At 48.6% G+C, this 18072-nt stretch overlaps 2 protein-coding genes across 3 annotated transcripts in view; both read left to right on the forward strand.

Annotated features, from left to right (window-relative positions):
* Nucleotides 1-1746: 1746 nt before the first annotated feature.
* LOC114587203 (uncharacterized) lies at nt 1747-7695 on the forward strand. Its single transcript, XM_028711221.2, has 2 exons — nt 1747-2787; nt 6521-7695. The coding sequence occupies exons 1-2, from the start codon at nt 2095-2097 to the stop codon at nt 6641-6643; spliced, it is 816 nt and encodes a 271-aa protein (XP_028567054.2). The 5' UTR covers nt 1747-2094; the 3' UTR covers nt 6644-7695.
* Nucleotides 7696-16531: 8836 nt separating this feature from the next.
* The window catches only part of BCAN (brevican), a 46246-nt gene continuing 44705 nt past the window's right edge, over nt 16532-18072 (forward strand). The window contains exon 1 of one of the 2 annotated variants that reach the window (XM_028710311.2): nt 16532-16636. The gene's annotated coding sequence lies outside the window, so the exon portion shown is untranslated. Of the gene's footprint in view, nt 16637-17203; nt 17575-18072 lie in introns of those variants that run through there. The other variant, XM_028710306.2, reaches the window with a different exon arrangement.

Raw genomic sequence — 18072 nt, forward strand, 5'->3', positions numbered from 1 at the left:
ATCTCGCTTGCGATTGGCCGCCTAGGTCGCTCTCTGGCCTCCCATTGGCTGTCGCCGGAGACGCCTCTGTGGCCCTCCCCGCGACGGCCCCGCCCACTGTTTGACCCCCGCCTCCCTCCTGTCACTCACGCGCAGTTTCAAGCCTGGCGCCTTCGCGCCGCGTGCCACGCCTACCCGGCCTCTGCGCGCCTCCTCATTGGCTGTCGTCCCGTCCGCCTCCTCGCGTTGCTCCTACTGGCTCTACGCCACGCCAGTCTCCTCCGCAAAGCGTCCCTCCGAGCGTACTGCCCGCCCCGTTGATCCAAGAGTTTCCATTGGTTGCGTCTCCGCTCTCTCGCCGCCACCTGGAGGCTCCTTCTCCTCCTATTGCTGGAATGCACGCGCAGATTGACGAAAGAGGATGAGCCTGAGCTGTGGTCGCTGATTGGCTGCCAGAGCTGAGGGAGGCGGAGCATAGTCCTCCCAAGGGGTTATAGCGAATAGTGTATGCGCGTGACACTAGACGTGGCAGGTGCTGCACGTGGAATGCTCGAGGTTTTATTTATTTCATGAAATGAGATATACGTACTGCGGCTTGTTAAAAAAAAAAGTATTTTACAAAAAGAACGATTAAATTTTCAGCAAAAACATTTAAAATACTGATTTAAAACCTAAAAAAATTAAAATTAGCAATAAACTGACATCTCAACGTAATGTAATAGCTATTAATAACCCTAATCATTGTTATTCATTTTCAATGCTGCTATTACATTTTTTAAAATTAAGAATTAGAGGAAGCTAAGCAAAAAGCTGAAATGGGGGGGGGGGGGGTCTGGGCTTGTTTTTAGCTCTGGGAGCACCATTTGTTTTGTGAATTATCCCCATCCCCACCCCTGCAACTCTTGCTAGGGCCACGTAGGGCAAAATCCTCCTTCATTTATTTTAATATGTGGGTAGGGTGTGATAGGTTTGTATACCTAGAAGAGAGAAGATCTGAAATGTTACTTCAAGGGAGCTGGAAAACAGGAAACTGATGTAGAGCACAGTCAGACACTGTCGCAGTGGCAGAAGGCAGCCAGCAGAAGGCCAGAAAGCTTTGTGATTAACATTTTTCTCCCTCTCTCTTGACACCAGAATTCTAGGACTGAGCTGGTCACAATGACCACACACACTTCCTGCATCGCCTCTCTCATCAGCTCCTTGTGACTTTGACTCAAGTCAAGCGGGAACGTTTCCTTCCTCTGTCCCTCCCTCCTGGCTCAAAGTGTTGCTACCCCATCCAGCTGATGCGTTGTGGACAGGAAAAGAAGCAGAACTGGCTGCTGTGTCCACCTTGAGCCATTCTTCCTGGCCTTCTTACTGGTTAAGGAGAAGCCATTTGAGGGCACAAAGCCCTAGTTTCTTTGCTCAGAGGCCATTCTTCTCCATGGGAAAATGTGGGTGTGAGAGGGGGGTTTCTTTTGATCCTGAAGGTAACAGAGGGACATTTTATTAAGATATGCTTGATTCACCACACTAAAGAGTTTGATATTTTACCAGGAGCGCCTGGTCAGAGAGCTGCATTATTATTATTTTTTAAAAAATATTAAATGTAAAATAAAAAGTACAAACAACAAAGACAACTTAGGAACATAAGAGCTCTGCTGGATTAGGCCAAGGGCCCATCTAGTAATAATAATAATATAATAATAATTTATTATTTGTACCCCGCCCATCTGGCTGGGTTTCCCCAGCCACTCTAGTCTGACATCTTGTTCTCACAGTGGTAACAAGAGACCTGTGGAAAACCAGCAAGCAGGCAGCAAGCGCAAGAAAACTCCACTCTGGTTTCCAGAGACATTCTTGCCTTGGGCATGGAGTGAGAACATAGCCCATGTGGCTAGTAGTCATCGGTGGCCTTTATCTCTTTTAAAGCCATCCATGGTGGCCATCCTTGCCTCCTGTGGCAGTGAGTTCCATAGTTTAACTATGTGCTACCTTTTCTTTTCTCTGCCCTGAATCTTCCAACATTCATCTCCACTGAATGTCCACAGGTTCTAGTGATAGGAGGGAGGGAGAAAGATAAAATTTTGCTGATCCACTTTCTCCATACCAGACCTAATTTCATGAGCCAGCATGTCACCTCTTTGCTCTTTGCCCTGTGGTTTGTATCATCACAGGCCCATGCTGACCTTTGCACCCACACAGATATCACTGAGGAGTAGGGAGTTTTCTTCTCATTTTCTTGCTGCTGGGGGTGGGTGGGTCTGGAACCAGATAAGAAAGCTTGCACAGAAAGTCCAAAGTGATGGGTTCGGGTTAGCAGCAGAGAGCTCCTCCTCTCCCTCACCCGAGGCTGAATCACCCTGCAAAAGAGGAAGGAAAAAGCACGCGCTCAGCAGACCAGCTTGCGACAGAACATCAGCTGTACCAGATTGGCAGCGCCGGCTCCAGATGTCACACCCAGGCATGACCAACAGCAAGACGTTCCGGAGGGCCTACTCCTTGCGGGGGTCCAAGTCCCCCAGCCTCCTGGATCCTGCCTTTGGGAGCTCATGGGACCACCTGGAGGAGGCAGATCCTGCCAGGCGGTCTGGAGGCGCTGCTCTCGGGGGGCACGGCCTGGTCCCCAAGAACAAGGAAGAGGCCCAGACGAAACCTGCCTGGAGCTGTGGGAGGAGAGCCACGAGTCTGAGGGTGCGGAAGGCCAGGGGAGAGGAGGCCGCGACGATGGGAGAAGCAGCCCACTCCCTTGGCCCTGGCGACGGGCAGATGCTCATCGGGGAGGCCCACGGCAAAGCAGGTGGCAGGATGAAGAAACGTAAACAGGTGAGAAAGTGTGAGGAGTCGGCCTGGCACCAAGGGGCGGCATGGTCAGGTGGAATGGACGGTGTCTTGCGCATGGCCCTCAGAAACTTTGAGCCTGCACCAAAGAGGAGTCTGCTCCATTGGTTAGGGCAGAGGGCAAGGATTCAAAGGCCACATTCACACCCTACATTTAAAGCACCATGGTGCTGCTTTAAACCCTGAAGCTATGGTTTGATAAGGGTGCTGAGAGCATAGGAGCTAACTCCTAGGGGCCAAGGGATCTTTAGAGGGGCATAAAATATTTGAGGGGGTCACTCCCACCCCAGTTGATTGCCATTGCCATTCAAATGGTGTGCGTTCACTGTGTCATTTGACTGATTATGCAGGGTGGGGCTTACCCCTTTTATGAAGATCACCTGCTCTGAGACCCCACAGCTAATTCTCCCCTGGCCTCCTCGCTGGCCCAAGTAGGACCAATTCAACCAGCTAGCCCTGGGAATTATTTAATGCTTATTTCCCCTAAATTGATTTTTGAATTTTGAATTTTATTGTTGTTCATGTTTTTATACTGTATTTTATGCTGTTTTTATAATTAAGTGTTCTAAATTTGTTGCTAGCTGCTCTGAGCCCGGTTTTTGAACCGGGGAGGCGGGGTATAAATAAAAAATTATTATTATTATTATTACCCATCCCCCTAATATTCAAGTTGTCTGAGTCATTAGGAGACCCCTATTCCCCTCAATTCACAGGGACCTCTGGGAATTGTAGCTCTGTGAGGGGAAGAGGGGGTCCCCTAACAACTCGCTGCACCATCAGCCAACTACAGCTCCCAGGATATATATTTTTGGGCGGGGAGGGTTTGGAATCAATGTCTGTTGAAAGTGCTTTTAATGGATGGTGTGAATGTGGCCTCAATGCATTTAGCATTGCCAGCTAACGCTAAAACAAGCATAGCCGCCCTTGTGCCTATGCCAGCAGCTTGATGTGCAGCAATTCATCAGGGGAGGTTTTCCGTGGCATGGGGCGAAACCTGTGTCGCACATTCCACCAGACTCTGTGCTGCTTTCGCATGCAAGGGACCAGGGCCCACGTAGCTAATGGAGCTTTTTTCATCTTCTGGACTGGCCCACTAGAGGGCACTGCGCAAAAAGAAACCTGGGAACTCTTCTTCAACTGCCTGCCTGGGAGAGTCAAGGTTGTATGCATACTACTGTATACAGTGGTACCTTGGGTTAAGTACTTAATTCGTTCCAGAGGTCTGTACTTAACATGAAACTGTTCTTAACCTGAAGCACCACTTTAGCTAATGGGGCCTCCTGCTGCTGCCACACCGCCGGAGCCCGATTTCTGTTCTCATCCTGAAGCAAAGTTCTTAACCTGAAGCACTATTTCTGGGTTAGCGGAGTCTGTAACCTGAAGCGTATGTAACCTGAAGCGTATGTAACCCGAGAAACCACTGTAGTTTTAAAGAACTTTCAAAACCCTACCTTCTCTCAAAGAATTCTGCGCCCTGTAGTTCTACCCCTCACGGAATTACAGTTTCCAGCAACGCTTAATAAACTACAGCGCCCAGTCTTCTTTGAGTGAAAGAATGTGTTTTGGACGTGGTTTAAAGGCATAGTGTGTAAACAGCCTGAAAAGCACAGATCCAAGAGGCGTTGCTCTCCTCCTGTGCCTCCTCTTTGTCCCTGGGAAAACCCACTCCGTACCACTGAAACGGAGCAAATGGCAGTCCTCAGAAAAACCAATTGACATTTGTTCTGTTTCAGCGGTAAATAGTGGGTTTTCCCACTGAAATGCAGCATGACAAGTGGAAGACCAGGTGAATCCTAACACAGTCTGGTGTTTGAAAGCTTCAGGCTTTTAACATCCCTTATTTCTGAGGGTCCTGGTGAATCAAGGCACAAGCCAAGACCCTCAGCTGGGCAGTGATTTTGCCAAACCCCTCTGGGAACGTTTTCCTGCTAAGGAACAGGGTAAATGTGGCCATGAATATTTTTTATTTATTTATTTAAGAACCATTTTCCAGAAAGAAAAATGTTGCTGTCTTCCTCCAGGAGCCACTGTCCTCCCTGAACAAGCTAATTCCAGCAGAGCAAGATAGAGGAACGGGGCCTGTCTAGCTTGCTATGGCCATCTAGCTTGCTATGGCCCACTCTGGCTGGCAGCAGCAGCAGCTCTCCATGGTTTCAGGCAGGGGACATCCCTAGCACTACCTGGAGACACCATTAGGGATTGAACTCGGGACCTTCTGCACCCCAGGGAGATGTCGAGCTGCAGCCCCTCCTCTTCCAGAGAAAGGCCTCTTAACTGAGCTGAAGAACTTGGCTCCGAAAAGTCCTTCCCAGGAATTGGGAGTGTAGGGCTGGGCGATATCTGGTTTTCAACATCGGAATATATGACCAGCTAAGCTCCGCGAAAAGATCATGAAACCGATATGATTTGGACTTCAAACCTGTTTCGGACAATAACATTGCCCAGCCCTATGGGAGGGAGGGAGGGAAATCTCAATCAGACACGAGATTGACACATGAAGTCCACATATCTATCATCAGTAGCTCTTTAACGGCCAGCGGAGTGCAGAGAAAACATCCCAGGGTGGTTAACAACACTACTTCCTGCAGGCAAGAGGTTGTCTTTTCAGACACGTAACACACCCACACGCGCTGGAGCAATGTGGGGCTCTGTGTGGGGCTTCCCTTGCATTTGATCCAGAAGCTGCAGTTAGTGCAGAATGCTGCAGCACAATTGCTGACCAGAGTGAGACCCTGCCAGCATGTGACACCTGAGCTCAGAGACCTGCACTGGTTGCCAATGTGCTACCAGGTGTTGCTGTTTGTATATAAAGCCCTTAAGAACTTGGGACCAGTTTCTCTGAGATTGTCATGCCCCATATGCACCCACTCGGCTGCTTCAACAGGTGGAACCGGCACTGTTGCAGGCGCTACATAATACTTCTCCCGCGTTTTTAAGGAATTTATCCTTTAGTGTAGCAGCACCCAGACATTGGAACTCACTGCCTATTGACATCAGGCAGGCGCCTTCTCTGTATCCTGTTTGGTGCCTGATAAAAACATTTTAGCAGCGTGGCTGGGGAAACCCACCGGATGGGCAGGGTATAAATAATAAGTTGTTGTTTTGTTTTTGTGTAGTCTAGCCTGCCCAGATACATAGAATGCTGACATGTGGTTTTAGCTTTCCTTTGATTTTAACTACAGTTGTACCTCGGGTTACATACGCTTCAGGTTACAGACTCTGCTAACCCAGAAATAGTACCTCAAGTTAAGAACTTTGCTTCAGGATGAGAAAAGAAATCATGCAACAGCAGCGGGAGGCCCCAATCGCTAAAGTGGTGCTTCAGGTTAAGAACAGTTTCAGGTTAAGAACGGACCTCTGGAACAAATTAAGTATGTAACCAGAGGTACCACTGTATTTTCTTAATGTTTTATACAGCTTGTTTTTTATTGACGATTGCATTATTTTATTCTTTAAATTACTTTGTGACGTCATCCCCCTTGCAATAGAGAGGTATAGAAATCTTATGAAATGGATAAACTACAAGGTGACTGTAAAACAGGGCCTTTAATTTCCTGGCATAGCTTTTTCTTCTTGGCCAGACTTTGTAAGGAAGCAGCTGGGCCTCCCCGCAAGCCGCCTCCTATCTGGCTGCCCAATGCAAGGCTAGATAACGTATCCAGATTTGAAGACCTCCAGACCCTCTAACTCTCCTTCTTTGCTCCCTGCCCCTCCGCAGCAGGTAAATCGTGCTCTCCGGGAAAGCTGGGAGACCTTCTTGACCAACGTGTACAGCTTAACGTTGAGCCGCCCGACCAGCAGACCCACCACTGATGAAGCCCAGGCGGTGGGGACACCGTGAAGGAAAAGACTCCCCTGGACTAAGCATGGACTCAAGGAAGGATGCTGAACTGACTCAGGCGGCACCAGGGCTTCTCCCTCTTGGACCCTTTCAGCAGTAACCTCCATGGGTTGCTGGCAATGTGGCAGGTGCCTTGGAAGGACTTCTTCACCAGAGCTGCTCATTGTTCCCGGGCTTCTCTACTGGACTCCTTTTCCAGCATTCATTTAGCTGTGATTCCTGCAGGGGGGTTGGACTAGATTCACTTTGAGGGCTTTAGCTGCTAGTGGAAAGGTGTTATCCAGACAGGACGTCTCTGCTGCTGGACAGCAGGTTTACCCATTAAGAAAATACAGAAGGGTGGACATGGTATCTGTTTTTTTCAGAGGCCAGATCTACCCAACTCAGTAGACACAGTGTCCAGGCCTCACTGCCACCCACTCTCCAGATAAATCAGAAATACAGTGGTACCTCGGATTACAGATGCTTCAGGTTACAGACTCCGCTAACCCAGAAATAGTACCTCGGGTTAAGAACTTTGCTTCAGGATGAGAACAGAAATTGTGCTCCGGCGGCGCAGCAGCAGTAGGAGGCCCCAATTAGCTAAAGTGGTGCTTCAGGTTAAGAACGGTTTCAGGTTAAGAACAGACCTCCAGAACAAATTAAGTTCTTAACCCGAGGTACCACTGTATTGAAAACCTGTTCTGTGAATATATACATACCTTTCCACTCCCTGAAAAATTCATAGGGACCCCCCTTTTCCCCACCCTCCAGAGAGTCCCACAACTGCCCTCCTCTCTAGTTTTCTGGCAACTTTCCCCCCTGACACTCCTTGGCACAGGAACATGCCTGGCAGCTGTCCATCAGACATCTCAAACCAGTTGCCTCCTCTCCTGGCTTGGATTCTCCACCTGCCATGTCCTGCATCGCATTAGCTAATTCAGGTAGATAGCAAATACCTTTGCCTCCTGGGGAGTGAAGGGTTTGCGGAAGGAGACACACAACGGGATATGAACACACTTTGTGGTGACCCAAAGTGTTGCTGAAAGCCAATAAACCCAGACCCCACCTCTTCTTGGTCTCTTGTGAAACGTTCCTCCTTTTTAGGCCTCAGGTATGTTCTTGTGAAAAGCTGGGGTGTATAAATGTAATCAATAATAAGCTCGATTGCATCCCAATTTGACTACTGCAATGTATTGTATGAGGGGCTGCCCATGAAGACTATGTCTTTGAAACTTCTGCTTCTTCGGAATTCAGCAGCCATTCTGCCCAGAAATGGAGCAGCAGCCAGTGACTCTGGCATAAGGTGGGGAGTTGCAAGTTCCCTATAACTGGCGCCAGCCAACCATCTGGTTGCAGCACTCTGAACCAACCAACAGTTTGCAAGACCTCCTCAGAGGTAGCCCCACATAGAGCATGTTGCAGGAATCTCAACAAGGTCCCTAAGTAAGGTCTGTATCACCATGGCCACATCTGACACCCCAGGAACAGGCGGGGTTGGTGCAGCAGCCTCAGGTGTGCAAACACAGGTCTGGGCTTTCCTGCTATGTATCTAAGTGGGTTTGGTTTTGCTTTTGTCCCAGTGCTTTGCCCAACAAAACCTGCATTTTACCACTGGATTGGAGCAAACAGCAATCAGGTTTCCATGAACTGCTGTTTGCTCCGATTCAGTGGTAAAATGTGGGTTTTCCTGGGGAAAATGCTGGGACAAAAAAAAGCACTAGGAAACAGACCAGAAAAGCCCAGATCTGTGGCTAGAAAGCATGGAGTAAAGGTGAGTGTGGAAAAGGCCTACGATTCAGCTGTTAGGAACAGGCAAATTTGTCAATTTTGACACCCCAGTTTTTGTTTTTAATCTTATTTATTTCATAAAGTTTATATACCACTTGATTGTAAAAACAAACAAACCCTCAAAGTGGTTTACGGAAAGAAAGAAAGAAATTATCAAAAAAATGTTAAAAGCAGCTGTTTAAAATATTCAAAAAATGATTTAAATCAGCGATAAGCTAAAAACAGATTACCGTAACACACGTAAGCATTCTAGGCATCTGGGTAAAGCTTGTCTAAACAAAAATGTGTTTAGCAGGCATAGAACAAAGTACAGCGGAGGCCCTGCCTGATCTCAACAGGCAAGGAGTTCCAAAGGGTGAGTGCTGCCACACTAGAAGATCGAGTTCTTGCGTTCAGTTTGCCCCATCTCCAAACTGGCATGAATTTTCCTGTGTCATTCATCTAAGTTAGGCATTTATTTACATAATTTGGCCTCATTCGTGCATTTTCCCAAGCCATTTTGACTAACAGGATGCACGTTATTGTCAGTCTTCCCCCATTCATTTTTCAGTGCATAGCCTCCTAAAATGCACTTTGGGCAGTGGTGAAGAAGAAGAAGAGAAGAGTTTGGATTTGATATCCCACTTTATCACTACCTGAAGGAGTCTAAACCGGCTAACATTCTCCTTTCCCTTCTGCCCCCACAACAAACACTCTGTGAGGTGAGTGGGGCTGAGAGACTTCAGAGAAGTGTGACTGGCCCAAGGTCACCCAGCAGCTGCATGTGGAGGAGCGGAGACACGAACCCGGTTCCCCAGATTACGAGACTACCGCTCTTAGCCACTACACCACACTGGCTCTCACTAGTGGGTGGAGAACTGCAACGCAAAATTCAGAGGGCAGCTGCATTTTAGCTCTTGTATTGATTTTGGAACTGCAAAGGGTTCACATTGACGTGTGGTCGGTTTGCAACAAGATGCAAACCCAACTCATTCCCCAATCCTTCCGTGCATGTCATGTCGGGTGGGGGTGGGGAACCGCCGGATACGGGATGCTCCGTTGCTTGGAGGAAAAAGGAAGATGCCAGTCACCTAAGTGTCCCCTATAGACCTGCCTTTCACTGGAGTTGTGGTGTCATCTTTTCCAAAAGGGAGTAGCAAGTGGCTGACATGCCAAGAGGCCACCCTGTGGAAGTTGGCCCTCTCCCTTGAGTATGAGAAGAATGTGGTGTCTACGTGGCGCTTAGCAGGATCTCGGTAAAAAGCAAAGAGCCCCCTGCCACCCGCCTCTCCATCCAGGCCTTTGTCCAAGCCAATCATCTCGCCATATCAGGCGCTCCTTTCAGCTGGCTTTGAAAGCCCCATTCAGCTCCAGGCAGTAGGATGGGCCCTAAACCATCTGCAGCTTGGGCAGAGGGGACAACTGCGCTGAGCTGGCTGCTTTGAAGTGAGAGATGCCAGGGAGCAGGGGGGAGTTGGGGGCCAGGGTTTTGGAATGCAAAGGCTGCTTTAATAATGCAAGAGGCTTCTCAAAGCCCCCAAGTCACACGCTGGCGACCCCATGACCGCAGAGAAGCCAGAGCATTGTGTAAGGAAGCCTCGCCTTTGCCCACTGAAGGGAGACTTGCAGCATTGTTTGGATTGGGGTCCCAGATGTGCTGCAAGTCACGACTCTCGATTCAGGCATGAGCTCTGAGGGTGGATTTTTGAGTGGAGAGAGGCAGAGTCTTGCTGTAGCGCCTCAGTTGGGCCCGTTCTATTATTTCACAGGTGTGAGGGCCACCCTAAGACATTTTGCAGCCTGAGGCAAAGGACAATGTGAGGTTCCCCTCTCCACTCCAGGCTCAGGAGTTGACTGGATGGGCTGTTGAATATTAGGTCAACACTCAAGGAAACATCCTCCACTGTAGGGCGAGGTATGTGACATACGGGCACCTCACTGCCACCCCTCAGCATCTGCTGCCTGAGGCAGCTACCTTACTTTGCCTAATATAAGGGCTGGCCCTGCAAGGGATGGACACATGTTTGTACCATCCCTAGATTCACACTAATAATTATTACAATATTAGGAGGGGGAGGGAGCGGGGCCAGCCCTACCCTTAGGCCAAGTAAGGAGCTTGCCTCAGGCAGTGGATGCTGCAGGTCAAGGAAAACTTCAGTGCACATACTACTGGAAAACTGCATTGCAAACATTCAGAGAATGCAAATTTCAAAGGGTAGCCATGTTTCGGTTCTCGTATCGTTTCAAGAAAGTGCAAATTTGGTTGCTTCAGCTTCAAATGCACATTGAACCTGCATTTCACCCCTATCCATGACCAGCCATCACCAACTTGGTGCCCTCCAGATATATTCTTGGACTATAACTCCCACCAGTCTCCACCAGCACAGTCTAGGAGTTACCAGCCCTTAGTTCCCAGGCTCTGCCTTCCAGGGATCTGGTAACCAAACCCAGAGCAGAGGAGACATCTAACCTGGTGGCTTCCTTTGCAGGGCCTCTCACGTGGTCTACCAGCATGAGAATTGGGGTCCCTGGGTAGCAGCCTTACACTGTTGGTGCAACTGCTCTGCTCTGAACAGGGACCAGATGCCAACTGGCCAGGCAAGAAGCATTTGGTACTAATTGTGGTTTTGAGCCTTCCTTGCTGAGTTCGCAGTTCTGCTCTGCCTCTCCGGCTTCAGGCGTCTCACCGCAAGGACAGCCCCCCCTGCAAGTGAGCTCATGTGCTAAACGCAGGCCCTGGTGAGGTCAGGCTGGGGTTGGCTTGGGAGATCTCCAGGTTGCTGTGGAGAGAATCAGAGGCTGATTTGGGAGGAGGAAGAGGAAGAGGACAATGCCACGTCTATGTGGCCAGGCCTCTGTTCTTGGTCGGTTCTGCTCTTGTGTTTTGCATGCATTTGGATTCCAAAGCCTTCATGGTCACAGAGACAGTATGGCATAGTTAGAGTGTCAGACAAGGACCTGGGAGAGACTCGGGTTCGAATCCCCACACGGACATGAAGCTCACAGGGTGGCCTGGGGCCAGTCACTGCCTCTTAGCCTCAGCTACCTCACAGGGTTGTAGTGGGGATTAAATGGGGGGGGGGGTAGAACCATGTAAGCCACCTTCAGGTCCCTGAAGTAAATGCAATAAACTGGTTGACATCTGTCCTTCTTGGGAGACAATGGAGGAGTGAGCCTTCAGGGGTACAGTCAAACTGTTGCAGAGTTATAGCGCCTGCTGTTGCTGTAGAGACCTATTTGGGAGAGACAGGTTTTGTTGCAGCTGGGGAAGATGAAGGCATCTGGTTGCACTGCTGCAGATGCACAGCTTCTCTCTGCGCTCCTCCTGGCAATCGTTCCTCCTCTGGTCACTGCTGTGGATGCACAACCTGTCTGCCTCCAGGCACTGCAGTTGTCTGCAAGAGGTTCCCACTCATCATGGTTGATATCGACAGCCTTCATGTCATGTTCACAGACATCTTTATAACACAGAGTTTGCCTGCCAGCTGGCCTGGTGCCTGAAGCCAGCTCCCCGTAGAGCACGTCCTTGGGGATCCTGCCATCTTCCATTCTGTAGACATGACCCAAGCGAATGTAGACATCGCTGAGACAGGAGTGTGAACATGGAGATAGATAGATAGATGGATAGATAAATAAATAGATAGATAGATAGATAGATAGATAGATAGATAGATAGGGGCCATGTTACCCTTTGGTTCAGAAATAAATTCTCTTAGAGCATTTTTGGATGGGTATTTACTGTAGTCCTTCAGTTAGCAAGGTTTTCTAATAGAGTCCATCCAATGTTGTCGGCATCTACTTTTAATATACATTTATTAAATTAATATCCCACTCTTCCTCCCAAATGAACCCCATTGCACGACCCCTCCTTTCCACTCGATTGGCTGTCGTTCCATCAGAATTTAGACTGTAATCTCTTGGGAGGCAGAAATCTGCCTGTGCACTACAATTGCTTTGTAGAAGGCCAGGTACTTTCATCTCACCTCAAAAAGGATATTGTGGAGTTGAGGAAAGTTCAGGCTAACTCTACCACCAGAGCTACAGGTTAAGGCAGGCACGTCCAAAGTCCGTTTTGACCAGTTTAATCCAGCCCCTGTGGCAGTTTATTTCCTGGGGTAAAAAACCTCAACAACTTCAATCCTAAAAAAAGGTCAACAAATTTGGTTGGCCCTCTGGTCGGCCCCCACGGCCCTTCACTTCACCAAATCTGGCCCTCTTTGAAAAAAGTTTGGACACCACTGGGTTAAGGTGTTCCCTAGGCTGGGAAGAGTTCCTCAGCTCTGAGGCATCACTCGTTCCCCAGGACACATCCTGGAAGGACTAAAAAATGCTTCTGGGTCAAGCTGGGATTTTGCTGGAGTAAAACAGCATCCGCTCTGCTGAATGCCCAGCTTCACTACATCCTAGCGCTGACACTTCATTTTGCTAAAATTTCAAAACTCTGTTGAATTTGGAAGGGCCTTCTATATTGAAACATCTGAGGAATGTTGTGGGAGGGCAGAAGAAGACCCACCAATACAGTATTTTATCAAGAGCAAATCTGCACTTCTCTAATCTTGACATTGACACCCATGGCTGCGGCAGGCAGGCGAACTTCCACCCCAGAGCTGGCTGCAATTTAGCCCCATCCTGCAAAGTGGAAACACAACATTAAGAACGGAAGTGTTTAAGAGTTGTAATGAACTGCAGAGGCAGCCCGAGACACAGTTGATTTCTCCGGATGAGTAATGAAGGCTGGCTTTTGAATTTTTTTCCGTGTTGGGAAGAGAGCCTGGTGCTGGGCATCAGGGAGGAAGCTGCCAAAAGGGACTTTGTGGAATTGGAAAGATTTGTGAACACGTCTGCGCCATGGCGGGTTCCTCCTCCTCCCCTCTTTTCTTTTGAGGGTTGCAAAAAGAATTAAGTCATTTCTGCTGTCCCAAAAAAGAAAAGAAAAAGCTTGGACAGGATCAGGGAAGATTTACAGTAAAATGAATCATCTGGAGATCTGTACCTGGCATTACACAGCACCTCCTTGTAAAGCCACATTTTGAAGAATAGGAATGCACTCCCAGTTTGCTCATTTTGATTTGGGAGAGCAACCCCCCCCCCAAAAAAAAATTAACCTTGGGGAAGGTAAAAAAAAACTTATTAATGGACACTTTTTTCCAATACTGTTTCCTGCTCCGCTGAACCCCACACCCCAATTATGGCTGTGCAATTTTTTAAAACATTTTTAATACAAAAGTAAAACTCCCCCCAGGAAATAAAACTTGGGTTAGAAAGAGCAAAGCTACCTTTTGTTGTGGGTCAGAGGGTGGGGTCATATCTTTCAGTTCAGGCCTGGGAGAGGAGAACGTGGCTCTCCATGGGAACCAGCAGGCTGGAAGAGCCTTGCCTCTGCGGGTCTTTCACATGCAGCAGAATCAGATGGTGCAAGGCTGGGGGCTGCAAAAAATGCTTCTGAATCCCAGTTTCTGGAAGCCACGGGAGGGGAGAAGGCTCTAGTGTTCAGGTCCTGCTTGGGATCTTCCCACAGGCATCTGAGCGAGCACGGAGAGAACAGGATGCTGGACCAGATGAGCCACTGGCCTGGTCCAGAAGGGCTCTTCCTGGATAGCTTGGTTGGTTAGAGTGTGGTGCTGATAACATCAAGGTTGCTGGTTTGATCCACATATGGGACAACTGCATATTCCTGCATTGCAGAGAGTTGGACTTGATGATGCTAAGGGTCCCTTCCAACTCTATGATTCTGTTTCTTATGTCCTTATAAAGCCGCAGTCTTGGAGTCTAATCCATGGGTAGACAAACTAAGGCTGGGGGCTGGATCCAGCCCAATCGCCTTCTAAATCCGGCCCGCGGACGGTCCGAATCAGCATGTTTTTACATGAGTAGAATGTGTGCTTTTATTTAAAATGTATCTCTGGGTTGTGAAGCATAGGAATTCGTTCATTGTTTTTTCCCCCAAAATATAGTCCAGCCCCCCACAAGGTCTGAGGGACAGAGGACCAGCCCCCTGCTGAAAAAGTTTGCTGACCCCTGGTCTAATCCTACATCCAGTGGCATAGTGTGGGTTGCCAGGCCCCCTGGGGCAAGGCAAGTATCCTCAGCACCACCTGCCAATGGGGTGGAACGAAAGGAAAACAGCTTGGCAACCTACCCAAGTGGCAGCCGTGATGCTCCGTGAGCATCCAGCATGGTGGAGAACAGGACAGGAGATTGGTCAGGAGTGGGTATCTTTCTAAAGCCCCTACAGAGGGTGCCCTAGCAAGTGGCCATGGCCCAAATCTGCTCTTCAGTCCACCCATGTGAACAGTGGGAGATTTTCTGTGAGACGGGGAGGGTGTGCTTTTATTTGTTGTTACTACTTTCTTTTTCTTTTGAAACTTTGTGCCCCTAATCATCTTGCACCCAGGGCCACGCAACGCCAATTGCACTTCATCTGAGCAATTCATCTCCCGTCTTCTGAACCTGACTTCTTGTCAGCCTCAAGCTCACAATGCTAATCTCTGGCAAATGACTTTCTCCCTCCCGATGAGGGCAGGACCCTGTTACAAAATGGGGTGCTGCCCCCTGCCCCCCGAACCCTTACAGTCCATAGAATTGTGCAGCAGAACACCTGCGATTTGTGCTGATACCACCCATTTTACAGATAGGTAAGAAAAGGCAGCAAGATTGGGGAGGGGGGCCTTGTGGATTCTGGTCTGCAGCCTTTGAACCATGAGAAGAAGCTGTTCTGGGAAGAGGGGCAGCTGGCTGGGGAGAAAAGCCCACTTAGCATTCTAGGCAGCACCAATCCCTCACGGGAGGCTGCTGCTGCAATAGGCTATGTTTGGCAAGAGCCAAATGAATTAAAGGTCCCTTTTTCTCACACCCCGCCCCCTGCTCCCTCTACTTCCTTTTAGTACTAAGTATTCATCCAGTGGCATTCTCAGAACTGCACTGGCCTCTTAAATATGTTTAAAACTGCTCCAGAAAGCCATTTTAGTTTGGTGAGGACAAGAACTAGTGAGAGAGGACTAGGGCAGGGTTTTTAAAAACTGGTCCTTTACTGCAATCACTGCAGTGAAATGTAGCAAATCTATCTGCACGGAAAGAGAAAGAGAGAGAGAGAGAGAGAGAGGTGATGATTTACATGACAAAGCAGCAGCATCTTAGACTACTGTTAGCTTCTTGGCAATAGGGAGAGGACCCCACCTCCAACACACACACACACACACACACACACACACACACACACACAATAGTTACCTCCATTAATCTTTCCTTAGGGCTTCTGAATGCTAAAAATGAATCTCAGTCTGTACAGACACCAGAGCATCAAAATGAATCTTTGAACAGTATTCATAATTCCTACATTAATTTCAAACCATAGTTAAGCTTAACTATGGTTGAAAGGCAAACCATGGTTTAGCTTAGCGTTAGGTCTGAACCAAGGTCTGTGGTTCGTTTCCTCCAAACAAACCAGGAGTGGTATGCCAAGTACAAACCTTGGTGACAGCTTGTGGTGATCAAGAGACAATAATTGAAAAGATGTTGTTATCATTATCATTATCATCATCATGAATGTATTTCCCACCCTTCCTACCAAAGGAACCCAGTACAGCCCAACAGACCAGGAGTGGGGAACCTTTTTCAACTCAAGGGCCATGTTCTCTCATCGGCATATTTCCAGGGGCCATGTGACAATGGTGGGCGGAGCAGGGGCCAAAGTGGGTGGAGCAACAAATGTGACTCTTACCTTTGTACTCCAGGCTACCCTGCAATCATCATCATCATCATCATCATCATCATCATCATCATCATCATCTGCACACATCTCCATCTGGGCAAGCTATAGAAGCATCATCTCAGTTCAAGAACACATTTCAACCAGGGGGAAAGAGCTCAAGAAGGGCAGGGAGCAGAGACAATGAGGGGTGTTGTCGTTGGTGGGGGAGCGTTCTGGGGGCCAGACAGGACTGAAGGGCCGGATTCCCCCCCCCCCAAATTTCCCAGGCATGCGCTAGACAAACGCCAAGTGCATAAAAGAACTTAACCTTAACTCTTTGGCGGGCGGGATGCGAGAAATGTCATGGGGGGAGCTCTGACCAAGCCACGCCCACACTGGGGTCCCAGGTGGGCGGGAGGGGGCTTCCGCAGATGATTCCCCACGCAGCTGTAAACCGGACATCTTCCCAAAGTGTATAGACCCACGCTTAAGGTTGAACGTGCAGCCCGATCCCTGTGCATGCTTCATCAGAAGCAAGCCTGGCTTACTTCCAGGTAAGCGTGCGTGTAGGAGAGATTGCCGCTTTAGTCTCGGCGGTGTTTGCTCATAAAAAAATCATAGAATCGCAGAGTTGAAAGGAACCCCGGGGGCCATCTAGTCTAACCCCCAGCAATGCAGGAATCTTGCCCACAGCCGTCCCTAGGTGGGCTCGAACCACCAACCTTCGGGTTAGCATTGCGCCGCAAGAGACCCGTGTGCCAGAAAGACCTGTGATACAGTTTTTTGGAGCGGTGGATTGGGGGCCTCCTTCTTCTACCCGCCCTCCCCATCAGAGGCATCAGAGGTGTAGGTTTGGATCTTGACAGTCACCCACCTTCAGAGGAACGAAATTTTAAAAACTGGCTTTTTACCGGGTATTGGTCCCAGATGGGCGGGGAAATAATAATAATAATAATAATAATAATAATAATAATAATAATAATAATAATAATAATAATTCGGCTATAAGCCTCGCTGTTTAAGGGTGCATTGGGTTGCACACACACACACACACACACACACGCCCAGCCTTGTCTTTGGAGCTCCTCGCGGGCACAGCGGGTGGTGAATTGGGCTGGCATCTGCCTCAACCTCGTGCTTCCTTTTCCTTTAAGTGGGAGGGGAAGAGGGCGCGAGCGGAGGATTCCCCTCTCTTCCTTCTGCATCAGGGCGACAGAGTGTGTGTCCTGCTCCTTCGCCCTGGCCGCCGCCGGGCTCCTTTCCACCCTGCCTCTTCTTTTGGAATAAGCTGCTGCAGTTCCCAGCCCTGCATTGCTGCCCCACTGCAACACTCGCTCCGAGAGCTGGGAAGGAAAAGTTCTCTCTCCTCCATCCACGGGAGCCTCTGTAGCGCAGGCAAGAAGCCGGGCATTTATTTCATTTTGCAACGTTTGTTTTATTCTAGTTCAAACTACAGATTCCTTCTTTTTTCTTTCTTTCTCCAGTAAAACTGGTGAGTAATGAAAGTAATATTTTTTTAAAAAATAATATTAAGTGATTTGCAATTTGATTCCCCCCCCCCAATGCAACATTAGCAGGTTTTGGGAGGGGATCTTCCCCAAAGCTGGTGGGGGCAGCATGTGGGGCAGGGGGCTTCCCCCACCAGTGAAAAGCTCTTTCAAATGACATAGGGGTTCCTTATCTCAGAAACAACTCCCCCCCCCCTTTAATCAACCCCTCTACAATCTTTATTTTAAAGGTTGTATAGTGTACATTTGTTGCAACCAAAATATAGGACTGCAGGATTTAGCATAAAAATCAGTTGTGTGTCTTAATTTTATAGTAAAGGTTGGGGGAAGTTGGTGGGGTGCCGGGTTTGCCAACGTTGAGACAAACTGATGCAGTGAAAGAAAAAAAAATCCCTCAAACTTCTGTGACTGCAGTTCTGGCTTGTTTGCAGATCATTCATTTTCCAGAAGGGCATAACCTTGATTTGGGTGGATTATTGCAC

The sequence above is a fragment of the Podarcis muralis genome, chromosome 16 (genome assembly GCF_964188315.1).
Source record: "Podarcis muralis chromosome 16, rPodMur119.hap1.1, whole genome shotgun sequence".
Lineage (NCBI taxonomy): Eukaryota > Metazoa > Chordata > Lepidosauria > Squamata > Lacertidae > Podarcis > Podarcis muralis.

Excerpts from the sequence above, each read along its gene's own strand:
- LOC114587203 (XM_028711221.2), top strand. The coding sequence starts at position 2,095 with ATGTCACCTCTTTGCTCTTTGCCCTGTGGTTTGTATCATCACAGGCCC. Across the intron at positions 2,788-6,520 it reads GGATGAAGAAACGTAAACAG|CAGGTAAATCGTGCTCTCCG; the intron begins GTGAGAAAGTGT and ends GCCCCTCCGCAG.